The 15,502-nt window shown below is 37.3% G+C and overlaps 1 protein-coding gene across 4 annotated transcripts in view; it reads left to right on the forward strand.

The window, feature by feature from the left end:
• The window catches only part of phyhiplb (phytanoyl-CoA 2-hydroxylase interacting protein-like b), a 38,633-nt gene that overhangs the window by 9,527 nt on the left and 13,604 nt on the right, over positions 1–15,502 (forward strand). Inside the window, exon 1 of one of the 4 annotated variants that reach the window (XM_065242781.2) lies at positions 7,873–8,112. The exons of 1 other annotated variant lie outside the window; for it this stretch is intronic. In XM_065242781.2, the coding sequence (XP_065098853.1) occupies positions 7,920–8,112 (193 nt within the window). In that variant the 5' untranslated portion in view covers positions 7,873–7,919. Of the gene's footprint in view, positions 1–7,872; positions 8,117–15,502 lie in introns of those variants that run through there. 2 more of the 4 variants (XM_065242783.1, XM_065242784.2) reach the window with 2 other exon arrangements.

Genomic DNA, 15,502 nt, shown 5'->3' on the forward strand with positions numbered 1-15,502 from the left:
AAATATCACCGGCTAAAAAGTAATTTGTACTTGAGTAGTTTTTAAGAGGGGTACTTTGTACTTATACTTAAGTACATTTTTAACACCAGTACTTTTACTTGTAATTGAGTATTTTTTTAGCAACTACTTGTACTTGTAAATTTTCAGTACTCTTTCCACCTCTGGTCAGCAATCACCACAAATGGAAACCAATAGTTATTTCACTTCCCAATATACATTGTTATCACATATAAGTAGACCCACTGTAATTTTATTAAATGTTTGTGATCATTAATTTTTATAATTTTGGATAAATTATGATTTTAGATGATGTTGCTATCATTAGATAATTTACAGTTTCCTAAAGACTATAAGGTTATATATAAAATGATAGAACATTAGGGCCACAGAGAAAAAAAACAGACCGAGAATGAAGTCGTAATATTGTAACTTGTTGTTTTAGAGGAGCACAGTTGTTACAATAACAGTTTGTGGGGCATTTCGTGGAATTGTACTTCAGTATGGTTTCAGAAACAAGGAAATACTTAATCAAATTGTTATAAGTATCAGGACTGTAAAAACAATATGCATCTTTCCACAGAAAGAACCAGCCTCAAATGTATGACTTTCTCCTTTCCTCGGTGTGGCCCTTATACTCTGTCGTATAAAATACACATTTCATATAAATATAAAAGCACAAAGTGTAACATTATGTTTCTTTATTGAATAAGGACAAAACAAAGCAGGTAAACCATCAGCTCCTTTCGAAACTGAAGTCACACAGTGACTCTACAAAATGGAAAGCACAGAATCAAAGCATATTATACAACCAAAGGATAAAAACACATTCAAAGGTCTGTATATAACACACCCTGCATGTCTGCACACTGAAATAAATGCAGGACAAATTCATACACATTAACTGAACAGACAATTTCAGACAACTGAAAACAAGACAATTAACGGATGCAGTAGCCTCCCTGCAAGCTTGTATACACAAACAGTATACACACAGTATACAGCACAAACATCAAAAAAATTTGAAAGCACACATACTGACTAAAATAATTCAACACATATTGGTCCCTCAGCAGCCGACCACTGTTGTCATCAGGGAAGATTTCCGGATTGTCCCAGTCCATGGCTGGCAGCACTCTGGGTGCCCTCTCCTTCCTCAGGCAGGCCACATTGTGGAGGACACCACAAGCCACAGTAATGTCACATGCCCTCACAGGGCTGACCCTTAATTTGTGAAGGCAGTGAGAGCGTGCCTTCAGGAGGCCAAAGGTCATTTCAACTCTGGCCCTAGCATGGGCATAGTTGTAGGCCTGCTGTGCTTCCTGGGGGTCTGTGAAAGGTGTCAGGAAAAACGGCTGGCAGCCTTACCCCCTGTCTACCAGCAACACACCAGAGAATTCACCTGTCAACAAAAAATCTCATCATTACTAATAAAACACAGTGATATTTTTGACACAGCCATTATGTAAAAAGTGGTTATATATGGGTTGTGTGGCTCACCTTGTGATAGGCGCTGATAGATTTCAGAGGTCCAAAAGATTCTGGAGTCATGGACTGAGCCAGGCCATTTTGCCAGTGTTCAATGGAAAAGATCAAAAAGTTATGTTCACCTGAACATTAATGCTGTAAAAAGATTTCATATTTACAAAATCTGCCTCATGGGCACCTGAGGGGGCTTTTATCCTTATGTTTGTGCAGTCCAGTGCACCAATGACTCTGGGTCCTGTAAAAGAAATGAGATTTTGTGATGGCTCCCAATGATGACTCCTTTGTATAGTACTTTCACAAGTTTGACATGATACCTTATGCCTTTTGGAATCCAGCGAGATGGTCTCCTCATCATCATCGCCGTTATGTGCTGATGAAATGGGGCCTTGACCCCATCACATTTAATCGGATTCATATTGAAGCTAGTAGACAAGACATGCCAGGCCTACAGTATGCCTTTGATGGAGTACTCACTGGATCAGCATCGTCAGGTGCTCGTGCTGGTGGCTTTAACAGTAACACAGTGCTGCCAGACACTGCAAGGCAATAGGCAAACCAAAGTCAGACAGTCCAAATAGAGTCAATATGAATGTGATTGTGTCCCATGTAGAGATGGAAGAACATACCTTGTATGAAGCGGGTGGCATCTTGTGAGGGACCTATGCTTGTCTCTTTTCCCCCAGGGATCCCCTCCAACAGGCCTGCCTTTATTTAGCTCCAAAGCTGGCCTCTGCTGGGGTGAGGTCAGCTTTTGGTGACCCACCACCCGTGCCTTGTCTCTGGGTATTCTTTTCCACTGCTAAAACAGTACAGACAATGTGTGAGCAGGCACCTTCTGGGTACAATCTATGCTTGTGCATTATTAAGTATTAGTCAGGGCCCTTACCATTCTGCAGATTTTGATTTTGACCTGCTGCCATGTCCGTTTTGGCCCGGTCATATTTAATCAACATCACACAACACCACACACAAAAAGAGAGACTTTCTTTAACACACAAGAACATTCAATGGAGTCACACTGCAAAAAATGACTTGTTTTCAGTAAAAATATCAAAAACTTCTTCAATTAAGATGCATTTTCTTGATGAGCAAAATGACCTAGGAAAATAAGCAAAAATATCAGCCAATGGAATAAATTTTTTTTTTTAATTAAGTGTTTATAAAAAAGTATATTTCAAGAAAACTTTTAATACATCTTAATTGAAGAATTTTTTGATATTTGTACTGAAAACAAGACAAAAACACGAAGAAAGTTATTTTTTTTGGCAGTGCAAGGAGCAAGTGACCTTGGGTCCTTTGAAAGGCGCTTTATAAATTAAATTGATTATTATTAATAGCTCATCTATTTATTCAATTGTTTCATTGTTTCAAAGCAGCTTTACATTAATAAAAGCTGAAAAAAAAGAAAAAAAAAAACGGTGGACAACATAAGAAGCAGAGTACATAATGAGCGTTGTAATAATGTAAGGCTTTCATAATAATTTATTGAAGCCTTATCCAGTGTGATGGAGTTACTTTACACAATTTCACTCATATTTGCAGTCTATTTCAATAAAAAAATTAACTGTTTTATAATCAGAGTACAATTGCGTTTTTGGAGATGTGAATTAAATCTTTTAATTGTAATTGTGATGTTTCAGCGGAGCGGTGAGTGTGTAATTGTGCACTACTTACGCATTCAGGCGGTCTGCAATACTTTGCCACGCTTTTTCTCTCTGCTTTACCACTGTGGCGGTGTTGCCTTTCTTCTTATGTCTTTTACCTCCTCGTATGGATTTGTGCCTCTGACGGGGAAAAGAACGCCGCTAGTTGCCATGGTGAATCGGTGAATCTGTGATCGGTGGCGGGGTCTAGTTGAGTGAGCCGTGAGCGCGCACCTATCCAGGATTGGTTTCACCTGGCTTGATGAATCCGTGTCTGATCATCCTGGCTTCGTCTTTGTGCAACCAATTAAGCGTGGACGCACTTGTTTTGGCTTCATTGAGCTCAGCTCAGTCATTTAGCCTGGATGTCTTAATTCTACTTTTGTGCAACAGGCCCCAGGTGTAACCTTGAACATAAACATGATCACGGCCAGGTCAACAGCACATTTAAAACGGTTTTGTTTCTCGATATAAATGGCAGCCCGACCAAGACTAAAATAAACCTGTGAAGACGATCTTTGTGCTGATCAGTGATCAGATCTGTAATGTCTAGAGAGAGATGTTTGTTAGCATTTACATTCTTCTCAATAACACATCCCTCCCCATCTCCTCCATATTGGCTCCTACATTATTTTTTCACTGTGCAGTTGCTATATGGGGGAATTTGAGCTTGATGCTTAAGCTAAGCCTCTGGTTCAAGCCCCATTTCTGCATTTGAACATTATCATTATTATTTACTCACCCTTATCCTGTTTGTCTATAATTTCTCAAGCTTCAAAAGCATCACAAAACAGCTCCATGCAACTCTTGCCGTTTAAGTGTCCAGATTTGGTCAAAAAGAGTCTGCTGTAAACACATACTGTGAGAGTGTTTGTATGTACATGTACTGTATGTGTGCATACAGTATGCTTCTCAACAGAGCAGATCTTTGGACAGTTAATGTAATGTTGTGAGCTTCTGCAGTTCTGTCAGTTTGACCGCTGTGAAGGCCATATGCTCCTAATGCTGTCATTCTCTTCACTGTAGATCAGCCAGAGCCTACAATATCTCAATCCCTGCTAACAACACAGGCTTGTTTCCCATCAAGTCATGACAGACTATGATTTTGTGACTCATTTGCCATTTCAAAACGTCATAGTCTATAAGCCAGCCCATCATGGTAACACTGTCTCAATCAATACTTTGAGTTATAGGCCGGCCCAAACGGAATCTGGATTTCCGCTGAATTACACGGATTTAACGCCCAAAAATGACAAGCACTAATATTCTGGGTGTTTGTGAGGCATCATTGACACAAGCAGTACATAAACCCTGCGCGTGCTGTTTGCTGTTTTTAATGATGGAGAGCATGAACCGTTTGTTATTTGACATGAAATAAAAACTTACCGGAGTTAAAGGAATATTCCATTTTCTTAAAAGAAAAATCCAGATAATTTACTCACCACAATAGGTGTGTTCGACTTCATGCGGTGCTGCGCAGACCGATCGGTGGCTGACTTGAAGCAGTGCATTCCGGTTAGTAATCTTGTCCGACTTCAGCTGGCGCTGCAGGCACGTGACTGTGTCATATGGTTTTTAAGTACCACGAGAGCGTTTCGAGAGTAGCCGGCTAGCTCAGCCGGTGCAGCTTCTCCAGAGCGGCTGCACGGAGTTGTGATGACGACACAGCTTTACGTGATTGGTCGCCTCACTGATGACAACGATCACGTGCGTTTCAAGTTTAATCCAATCTTTAGTTCCACTAATAAACATTATAAATTCATGTTTTAAAACAGGAAAAAAAAAACTTTAATATGCTTAAATATGTTATATTGTGTCGTGTAATAAAATAAAAATGAAAATAACAAACTCTATTGGTATTTTAATAATATAGGCTTGTTTCCCGTAATTTTCGGGTAAGCAGCAATTAAAATATTCGATATAAAATGTTTCTGGTTGCAACTTTTTATTAAAAGGTTTGTTTTTATCAAATTCAGCATCTAATTCACTTCATTAAAAACAAGGAAACACGGCGCACACGTACGGCAAGCAGCAGGTGTCCGGCTTGACGGCTCCGTCTTCAGTTCCTCCCTCGACTACAAGCGGCAAACCTCGCCGATCGGTCTGCGCAGCGCATATTTACATTGCATTGTAAACCATGATGCAGGAATGCAGGATAAACATGATAGAGGTGTTCTTTCACCAACACCCTGTTTACTAAAACAGAACTTAATATCTTTATTATTTTTCCATCTTTATCTTTCCTGTCTAGAAAAAAATGTAGCTATGTATACTGTGTTAGACTTGAGTCTTCACTTATGTATTGCGGTTCTTGTGTTGCTCTAATTGCTTCTATTGTTACCTCATTTGTAAGTCACATTGGACAAAAGCGTCTGCTACATGACTAAATGTAAATGTAAATCTATAAATATCCTAGAAAACACGGACCAGTGTGATTATATTACAGTTCTGATCAATGGCCCACAGCAGACGTACAAAAGCATTGGATAATTTATTGGCTTCATCAAACATCAGATAGATGGAACTGCACATTAACCGCTCCTCATCAGCTCATTCATGATTAATGTTTATTTTGAATGCAGAATGTGTGAGATATTCAATCAGGATGATCTATTTCTCCCAAATCAATACTAATAATCTTCAGGAGATCTTAGCGCTCTCTATCATTTAGTGATTGAGTAAATCACCATTGCTTTAGATATTCAGATTCTAAGCAGCGTTCAGATGATGTGGCTAAACTCAAAGGTAGACAGACTGAATTTGTCGTTAAATTAAGGTTTCTGCTCCTCAGAAGAACAGCAGTTTATTCAAATACAGTAGATTAAATTACCTTCAAGTTTAAGCATGTGTAATATTATACAGTTATAAAAAATATATTGGATTAAAGGAAAGCATTGTGATTTGTCTGTGTAATCCTGACACTATGATGCTGGGTGTCTGACTGGTTTTCAGGGTGTTGCTGATATGATCTTGGTGCTCTTTGGCCACAGTCTGAAGATCAGAATTGTCATTGTTAGAAAGAAAGCTGTGAGATTCTCAGCCTCTATTCTGATTTAACACATTAAATAGTGAAATGCTGGTCTATTTATAGTCTTGGGACCAAGAACTGATGCATCTTTAATGTGCTGCCTCAGAAACAAGAGTGGTTCAGTAACACACTCGCCCTGGAGATCTTCACCTGCAGGGAAACTCAAAAAGGAGAGGTCATATAAACATACACAGCTACTGCGTTGTGAGGAAGATCTTTGTGTGGTTTATTATTATTTGAATTAGTAGGTTTTGTAGTTTTAAGACATCACCCATGAGGACACAATGGATTATTTTATAAGTTGGGTAGAGCGCCACCTGGTGGATAATAGCGAAAATATGGATTGCCGTACAAATTTCGTCATTAGCAGGGAAGCGGTTTCTCTTAATTGACGACATGACTCGTCATTGGAGTGGAAATAGTTAAATTGGTTGATGCTGGACAAGGGTTTTCAGATTTTAAAAATCTGCAGGTCCAATCAGCGATCAGAGGGGGGTGGCTAAAAATGATGACGTTGAGGTCGTGCATCAGTTTGTGTTGTAGTTCAGTAATGGCAGCGGAGAAAGACGTGAGAAAAGCTATTCGGTCCGTTGTTGCAAAACTGCCGAATATACAGAAGTTAAATCCGGAGCAAGAACTAGGTTTGCTAAGTTTTGTTGGTCTGATTATTCGTACTTGTTGTTTCCGGCCGGTTTCGGCGCATGATATACGTCACGACCACACGTTAGCGACTGCGCATGGCAGATCCTGAGTGACTGCGCAGATCCAATAATTTTAAACTTCAACAGAAGACCCTCCTTAACGGAATTAACGCTTTGCAATGGAGCGTGGCCAGACTCTCTGTACAAATGAAATGAATGTACGAGAGTCTGGTTGGACCAGGCTACCTTTAAGTCCCATATAGGAACGTAATAGCATCTTAAGATAAAACTATTTGTGTTGAAGGAAGTCATAGCCGAGATGAGGGTTAGTAAATGTTCATTTTTTTAGTGAACTTTTCTTTTAACCGCTTTCCATATATAAGTCACATTTCTATGAACTCATACAAGTGGAAATTCATGCAAGAGTATCTCACAGAGGGCTTTTATTCCTGCATCATGTTTCCCGTTTATTATTCATTAGGATTGAAACAAAGCATTGCCTCTGTTTCTCATGCTTTAGAGCTGCTGAGGGTGTTTTTCACATCAATGAGGGCGTTGTAGGGCCCGTGGAGTGACCCAACAGAGAATGCTCAGCATAAAGATAAGCATTGTCTGTCCTCTCATACATTCACTCTCTTTATTGTTGTCTGGTCATGTGAGGAAACCAATGGATGGCATTGTTGTGTGTAGAGTCCCATATATATTTAGAAGCTACTGTATCTTTAAACTGCATATAACCTCTGAACTGTTAATGTATTCAAAGTGCACAAGGTACCAGCATATACTGTATAACGTTCAATTTCTGAAGTACCAAACTATACTAATATGCTTATACGCTTCTGACATCCATTAAAGAGTACAGCCATGATGTCACTTCTCAAAAATATAACAAACTGTGCAGACAACATGGGTGGGCAGAATATTAAAAACGGACCAAATTGTCCCCCTTTTCTAATGACAGCTGTGTTTTGGATTTAGTGACCAGAACATCTAGTTTGTTCTCGAGAGTCTCTCTCTCTCTTTCTCTCTCTCTCTCTCTCTCTGCTCTGTAATGTCAGTCCAGAGCTGACCTGAGTCCACAGCAGTGGCGGATGACATCATCTGTGCTCCTCCTATAGGAGAATGCAAAGCTTCCTGAGCAAATGCAAAAGCTCCTCTGAGCCAATAGCGTGTAGCTGGTGCCCATGGTGCACACCGGACGGGTCAATATGTTCAGTCTGGACAGACGATCATGTCCCGTACCATGAAATACACTCAGTCCTTCTGATCCTGCGTCAGGAGACCGTGAGAAGACGCAGTTTGTCCGGCTGGTACAGTAGGTGCTGTGGTTTCTCATATCGGCTGTGATCTGCAGCTTTTGCATCATCAGCTCTTTTGCATGGTATTGTTAAGCAAATATTAGCTGTTTGTGAATGTAAGAGACTGTAGAAAAACATCAGACAGTAAAAATATCAAAACACTCTTAGTAAGATAATAAATAAGACTTAAATCAGAAATGTGTAAGATGTTAAGCCTTGTGTGAGGTTTATAATAAAACTTTATGCAAGATAAAACATTTTATTTGGTTTTCAAGTCATATTTGTTTTGCTTTTTGCATGTTTTCACGTTTGCAGTGTTGTAACTGATATATTAATGTAGAAATGGATTGATGGTGTTTTTGATGCTAATGGATTGATATTACACTTCAGTGCTTCATAGGCATCAGCACTCATCACAATATAAGAAATGTTTTGCAAATGGATTTATAGATATATTTGCTAACAAGTATGTCGCTATAAGAGTAGAAATAACCAAGAGGAACTCCACCAATGATCATTGATAGAGATTTTAAAACAAAAAACATGCACTTATCCAGCTTCCCCTTCACCACATTTAAATGTCCTTACAAGGAGAACAGACTAAATTAGACTGCATACTTTTGCATTGTGACTGTACAGTAGCTGATGTTACGCATTTGTTTTGTTTTCTTGTTCAAACATTGCGTTGCATTATTCAAACACATTTTCAATGTGCAATACTGACATAAACAGTATTGCTCTTTAACTTAATATTTCCTTTTTGAGTACTCAAGTACTCATTTCAGTTAAGTAGCTTGTAACTGCAGATATTTCATACTTAGTGCTTGCTCAGTTTACTTAAGATGAGTTGGGAGTTTACTCGATCTATTTGTTTTATGACAACATCACTCATTTCTGTTGATTTACTAAAACTATGCAAAGGATTGAGTTCCCAGCATGCTTTGCATGCAGCTGCATTTCAAGGGTCACTTTTGAAATTGTTATTTAATCCATTTTTGCGTAAAGTAAAGACTTGCAAGTATTGTTCGTTCGACTTAAGATGTAGAAGAGTTTGTGTTTTTGAGTTTTGTGAAGGTTACTATCATCCAGAAGAGTGTTGCGTGTGGTTAGTTTGTCAGTTGGGTGGAGTAATAACAATGTCAGTATTGATACCAGTCTCATCTTATTTGCTCATCCTGTTTGTCACATGTATTTATTATTGGCATATTAATGTGTGGTATTGTTAATTAATACAAAAGGACATTTATTAAGATTTTATAAAAGGAGTTGTGACCTAAACATGCCACAACCTGTGTGGGAAATTAACACAATTTCTTTAAATTAACTTAATTTATTGTTGTGCAGACTTGTGTGGAATTTTTCCCTTAATTTGCCATGACCATTTTAAACATCTATTAACATGATAAAGTGTCCGACATACATGAGAAATCCTTTAACACTGCTGAAAAGCATCAAAAGACAGTGAATCTCTGAGGCTGTTTACACTTGGCATTAACATGCGTTTTCGTCGATCGGATCACAAGTGGAAGACGTTAATGCCAGGTGTAAACGGTGTTCAAAACGTTTTGAGCTCGTCCACTTTCGACCACTTTCAACCACATTCAGAGGTAGTCGAAACCACTTTCGATCGGATCGCTTTGGAGTTGCGGAACGCATATGTGGTTGAATGCGTTCGAACAGCCACACGCGACCGCCTTCTCTCCGCCCATTTATCTAATCTGAGGTATTAAACACAAGTTTTACGTCTTTTTTTGACTTCTGGCGTAAACATACGGTGAACAGCGCTATTTTTAGCCTTTCATTGATACAACTAAAGCGGCTGATCTCCGTAGTTTCGTTTTGAAAGCGTGTGAAAGTTGCGCGATCCTATTTCATCAATTGCGCTGAAAATTCAGAGAAAGCTCCAACATAAAAATGTACAAAACACTGTGGAGCATGTATACTTGCTAAACAAGCAGTGGACTCCGACATAATATTAGTTTGCGTCCATATAAACTCATATTACTCCCGCTCGGGTTTGAATGACAGCAGAGAGACTCGCCCACCGTCTCACAGACCACCCCCTCACAGTATTCAGGACAGATGCGGTCGAAAGTGGACAAAAGAGACGGATTTAAATACCAGGTGTAAACGTAATGTGTCTCTCTCGTCCACTTGTGATCCGATCGATGAAAACGCATGTTAATGCCAAGTGTAAACAGCCTCTCTAGATCAGGGGTCTCCAACCGTTTTGTGAGCAAGGGCTCCCACAATGAATAAAACAGGGGGGCTACTTTTTTGTTTTACTTGTTGATTATATTTTATTTTACTTGTTGATGTGTTTTATCAAGCTAATATAAAAAATATTTAATAAATAAATATTAAAATTGAGGCTATTAGTAGAATGTGGGGGGCACTTCACAGACTCTGTGCGGGAAACCAGGGCACCTTGTTGGAGAACACTGCTGTAAACTGTAAAAAATGATTTTGTGGCTTGGTAAATTTTACTAAATAAAATGAGTAAATTCTCTATAAAAATCTATTATTGTTTTTTAAACAAATTTGAGTAAAAATAACAAAAAAATGTGAGTAGTTCTAAATTAACACATTATTTAGTGAATTTAACTAAATTATATCATGTAAAATTTGTAAGAAGGAAATGAAATAATAATTTAATAATTTTTGGTTGAAACTACTTGAATTATTTGAGTAAATATGACTAACTAGGCAGTGGACTAAAAATAATAGGCTGTATTTACTTAAAATCATTTTTGCATACACTTTTTAAATTAAACTGCTTAAATTGCAAAAAAATCCATGTATAACTTACTTAAAAAATTGCAATCGCTTAAATTGCTTAAAATTCATGTAAAACTTACTTTAAAAAGTGGATGCAAAAATGATGCACTGTATTTTTATTTTGTTTTGGAAATCCAGCATATTATTTTTTTCAGTATACTGTGCAGAGATGAATGGGCTAGTCTAAAGCTAATACAGATATTACAGACAGTATTTTATGTGTTCTTGTACACACATCAGACCTTTGGTCCACTCAGAAAGATCTGATGTAATTATTGTGATTTGTCCATTAAGCCTGAGATTATTTACTCCACATGGATTGTCAAATCTGAAAGATGAGCAGTATGGCATTTTGAGCCTCTTAGTGTAAGTTCAGTCTTTGCATGAAATCTCTCTGAATCACTGATGGGTTTTCTCTGTGTGCTTTTAAGGACCTCTACTTAACAAATCTCATAACCAGGTGACATCTGTAATGGTAGAATTAGTGACAGTACAATACAATGGCATTAGAAATAAGCTGCACAAAGCATTGTATTGACAGATATTTGAGTAAGTCTCGGGTTCCTAACACCCATACTCCGTCCCGCCTGTGTTTTTAAAAAAAGTTGCCAGCCAGCGGCAGCATTTTTTATGATTTTCAGAAAAGTTGAATGCCTTCCAGAAAAATGTATTCTTTAAATATATAAACATTCAATATATCAAATGAAAGAAAAGACCATTAAAAAAAGTTTCATCCTATCTTAATTTTTTCTCATTTTAAATATGGTCATGATAAAAAAATACCAAATTTTCATCAAAAAACTGAAAAAGTTACATTTTTGTGAAGACCAAAACATACACAGAGTTTTTACTCTTTTTGGATCAGTGGATGCTTCAGTGTAAGAGTGTCACATATGGATTGCCGTAAAAACTCGTCATTGGCAGGGAAGCGTTTTCTCTTAATTGACGAGATAACTTGTCAATGGCGGGGAAAGATTTAATATTAGCTTACATTTTACCTTAAAAAATAATATAAATGAGTATGTTTTGACTAGTATATTCAAAACATTACTTTATGACTAATAAAAGGCACATATTATGCAAAATCCTCTTTTACAAGGTGTCTGGACATAAGTGGACATAAATTGGCAGTTTGTGAACATAACAACCCTACAATGAAAAAAATCCACCCACTCCTTGTTTTTTAACCCCAGTTTCACTAGTTCGTTAGTTTTGATTCTCTTGTTAATGTGATGTCACACAAACAAAGCCACACCCACGGCCACTGACTGACTGGTTAACCTTACCCAAAAGCTTTTCTAAATGTGTTTGTTAGCACATTGTACTGTAGCGCTAATGCAATTAAATATACTATTGTCTCAGTCTGTATTCACAGAAATCAGAGCTATTTTAACCGAAAGCACTTACTGTCTATTGGTAAGGGAGTGAGGAGCTGTAGCTCATTTGCATTTAAAGTTACACACATGAAAACAGCGTTTTTTTTTTTTTTGCTCCCACCCAAAAAGGTGCATTTTGGCATGCAGTAATAAATTAACTGCGGTATATTTTGAGCTGAAACCACATTCTAGGCACATCTGAGACTTTTAAAAATTGCCATAATATGTGCCCTTTAAAGGAATAGTTCACCTAAAATGACAATTTACTCATAATTTACTCCCCCTCATGTCATAACAGATATATTTGACTAAATTTCTTTAGTTCAACACAAATACATAATTTTATATTGAAATGCTTTCTTTTTACAGTATATGGGGGTCAACATGTTAAAGCATACGAAAGTACACCTATCCATCATTAAAGTTAAGCAAATAATTCATATTATGTTAAATTACTGAAGAGAAATCAGGTTTGTGAGAGATAACATTTCATATTATAAGCTTTTTTAGCACAACAATGACATAGCAGCACTAAATATATGTAGGCACGACATCAGTAACTAACTTCTCATCTGTTCTAGTGTGTCTCACATGATAAAATATCACATGACTTCATATATATACACCTACTGGAGTCATATGGGTTACATTAATGATGGATGTGTGTGTGCATTTTTTTTTTTTTTTGAGCTTTATCATTCTGATGATAAAATGATGACATTTTAATATAAAAGTATTAATTTATTTTTAACTAACAAAAAGAAGGCAGATACACCTGATGGCATGAGGGTGAGTAAAATTTTATTTTTGGTAAACTATTCTTTAAATCAGCCAAATTATCATAATGTAATGCCAAATAAATGAAGTATTTATACATAATGGAAGTGTTTGTATTAACTCTTTTATTTTAATATGTTTGGTCGTGTATTTTAGTTATGTGGGTGTGAATTGAGAGACTATGGTCTATGTTATTCATCACATCTTAATTTATTCTTCTATAGTTAAGAGAGCATCATCTATAATAATAACATAGCAGAACTAAAATCTCTTTTTTCTTTCATCCTCTCAAGTACTATTGTTTTTGCTCTTTTATTTTACTATTATAAATAGTCGCAGACAGTATCCCACGGTTATTCTCATCACAGAGACGTTAGGTCTCCTCCCTACTGTAGGCGGTGGATCTATTGAGTTTTCGTTGTAAGAATGCATACTGCAGGCTAAAGATAAAGAGATGATTCAGCGCTGATAACTACAGATCACATGTTCAGCACTTCTCTGAAAGCATCTGCTCATCTGTAACCTTCAGATTGAAGAGGCTGGTGGGGTTTCACCTCTGACCAAACCTCTTTTTATTTCTCTGTGTGTCTTTACTCGATGTCTGGACAGGTAATGCAGCTCTAACAGGCATTTACTGTCTTTTCTGACCATGTCTCACAAGTTCATTCAGTCGTATTTCCCTATAGAACAGCTCGGTTCAATACACACGGCCCCCTTGGCACCAGGACAGAAGGGTTTGTTTGAATAGCTGGTGATTGTTATTTAAAGTTTGTCATGCTGTGGACTTTGCTAAAGAGGATTCAAGCTGTTTCGCTATATAAGGAGTGATTTATTTCAATGCTGATTTCCTTCAGATGTTGATCTGGTATTGTTGGGTGGTTTGTGTTGATAAACTCTTCTGCATGTTGAAGTCACAGAAGAATCAAAAATTCTTTTTAAAAAGTCACTGATAAAACAAATAAAAATGAAACCTCCTCACTCTCAATATTAAACTTGTGCAAGGTCATGAATTGTACCTCAAACTATGTTGTTTGTTAACTCTTTCCCCGCCATTGACGAGTTATCTCGTCAATTAAGAGAAAACGTTTCCCTGCCAATGACGCTTCCCTGACGAGTTTTTACAAACATTTTGTATTTTTGAAGAAACCTACCCATATTTGAGAGGTGATAAAAAGAGAACAAATAAAGATAGGATGAAACGCTTTTTTTGTTTGAAAGAAGAGGGTCTGTTTCATTTGAAATATTGTATGTTTAAATATTTAAAGAAGAACATTTTCGGGTAGGCATTAAACTTTTGTGAAAATCATATAAAAGCTGGTTGGCAACTTTTTTAAAAAATGCTGGCGGGGAAAGAATTAAAGAGATCACAGGTAAAAGATCACAAATAAACTTTAATAAGTACATTACACGTGACCTTTCATAAAAATACTCATACTTTAGTGTTGTAGTAATGACACAGTTTTTAATGTGAGGTCAAAACATGTTCTGATATGCTGACGCTCAATAGTGAACTGGATAAAGGGGGTCTGAGATGCCCTCATGAAAACACATTTTGAACTTTACTGTACAGAAATGGTCACAAATGTAGAAACTCTTATTCTTTATTTATATTTTTCCAGAAAAAAAGGAAAACAAAAGGATGCATATCAACCTCACATTTGTGCTCAGTGGTGGATTGGCAATCGGGAGAGTCTGGAAGTTTCCCGGTGGGCCGGTAGTGTTTTGAGGCTGCGAGGGAAGGTCTGATAATAGTTATACATTGCGAGTTATATAGCAACCCCGTCTGGCGGCCTGATGTGTGGCCGCTTCCTACCCCCCGCTGGTCAAACTGTGCAGCCTTTTTGCTCAACACAGTATATAAAAGTGTGTTCGGCAGGTCTAACTGTGTCTAGGTTTTTTTAAATATAGGGGGATCAGTGAGTGGCCCCTCCCCAAATGGCATAGCCTGTCGGCTTTTGATGTAAAAATCCGCGAACGCCTGTTTATTGCAGAACGTATGCGGTCGGATCCGTCACGCGGATAGACTATTTGATAGAGTAGTAAGTGTGGATTAAGGATGTTTAAAATCTCTAGCCTGGTGGTCAGGACATGATTGGATCAAATAAGCAGAATTGCAAAGGTTTATTTATCTCCACATAGGCTATATCATATATAAAAATTAGAAGAGTAACTTTGCAGTATCACATTATATATTTCCTAATATATGATTTCCGTATTAAAGACAAGAGTTTTCAACGGCAATATGGCAATAAATATCCTCACAACATTATTTTTTTCTCAAAACTTTGACAAAAAATATTTTCAAATGAACTATATTCTTACAGTTATTCAAAGATGCACGCATTATTCCGCATATGATTTGAATATTAGAGTTTAGGGGAAATGAGCGTCTCTTATAGCAATAAATATCCACACATAACTTAACATAACAGAATAATAAAATTAATAAACAGAAAAGGAAGCAGGATTGACATGT

This window comes from Paramisgurnus dabryanus, chromosome 1, assembly GCF_030506205.2.
Source record: "Paramisgurnus dabryanus chromosome 1, PD_genome_1.1, whole genome shotgun sequence".
In the NCBI taxonomy this organism is placed as follows: Eukaryota; Metazoa; Chordata; class Actinopteri; order Cypriniformes; family Cobitidae; genus Paramisgurnus; species Paramisgurnus dabryanus.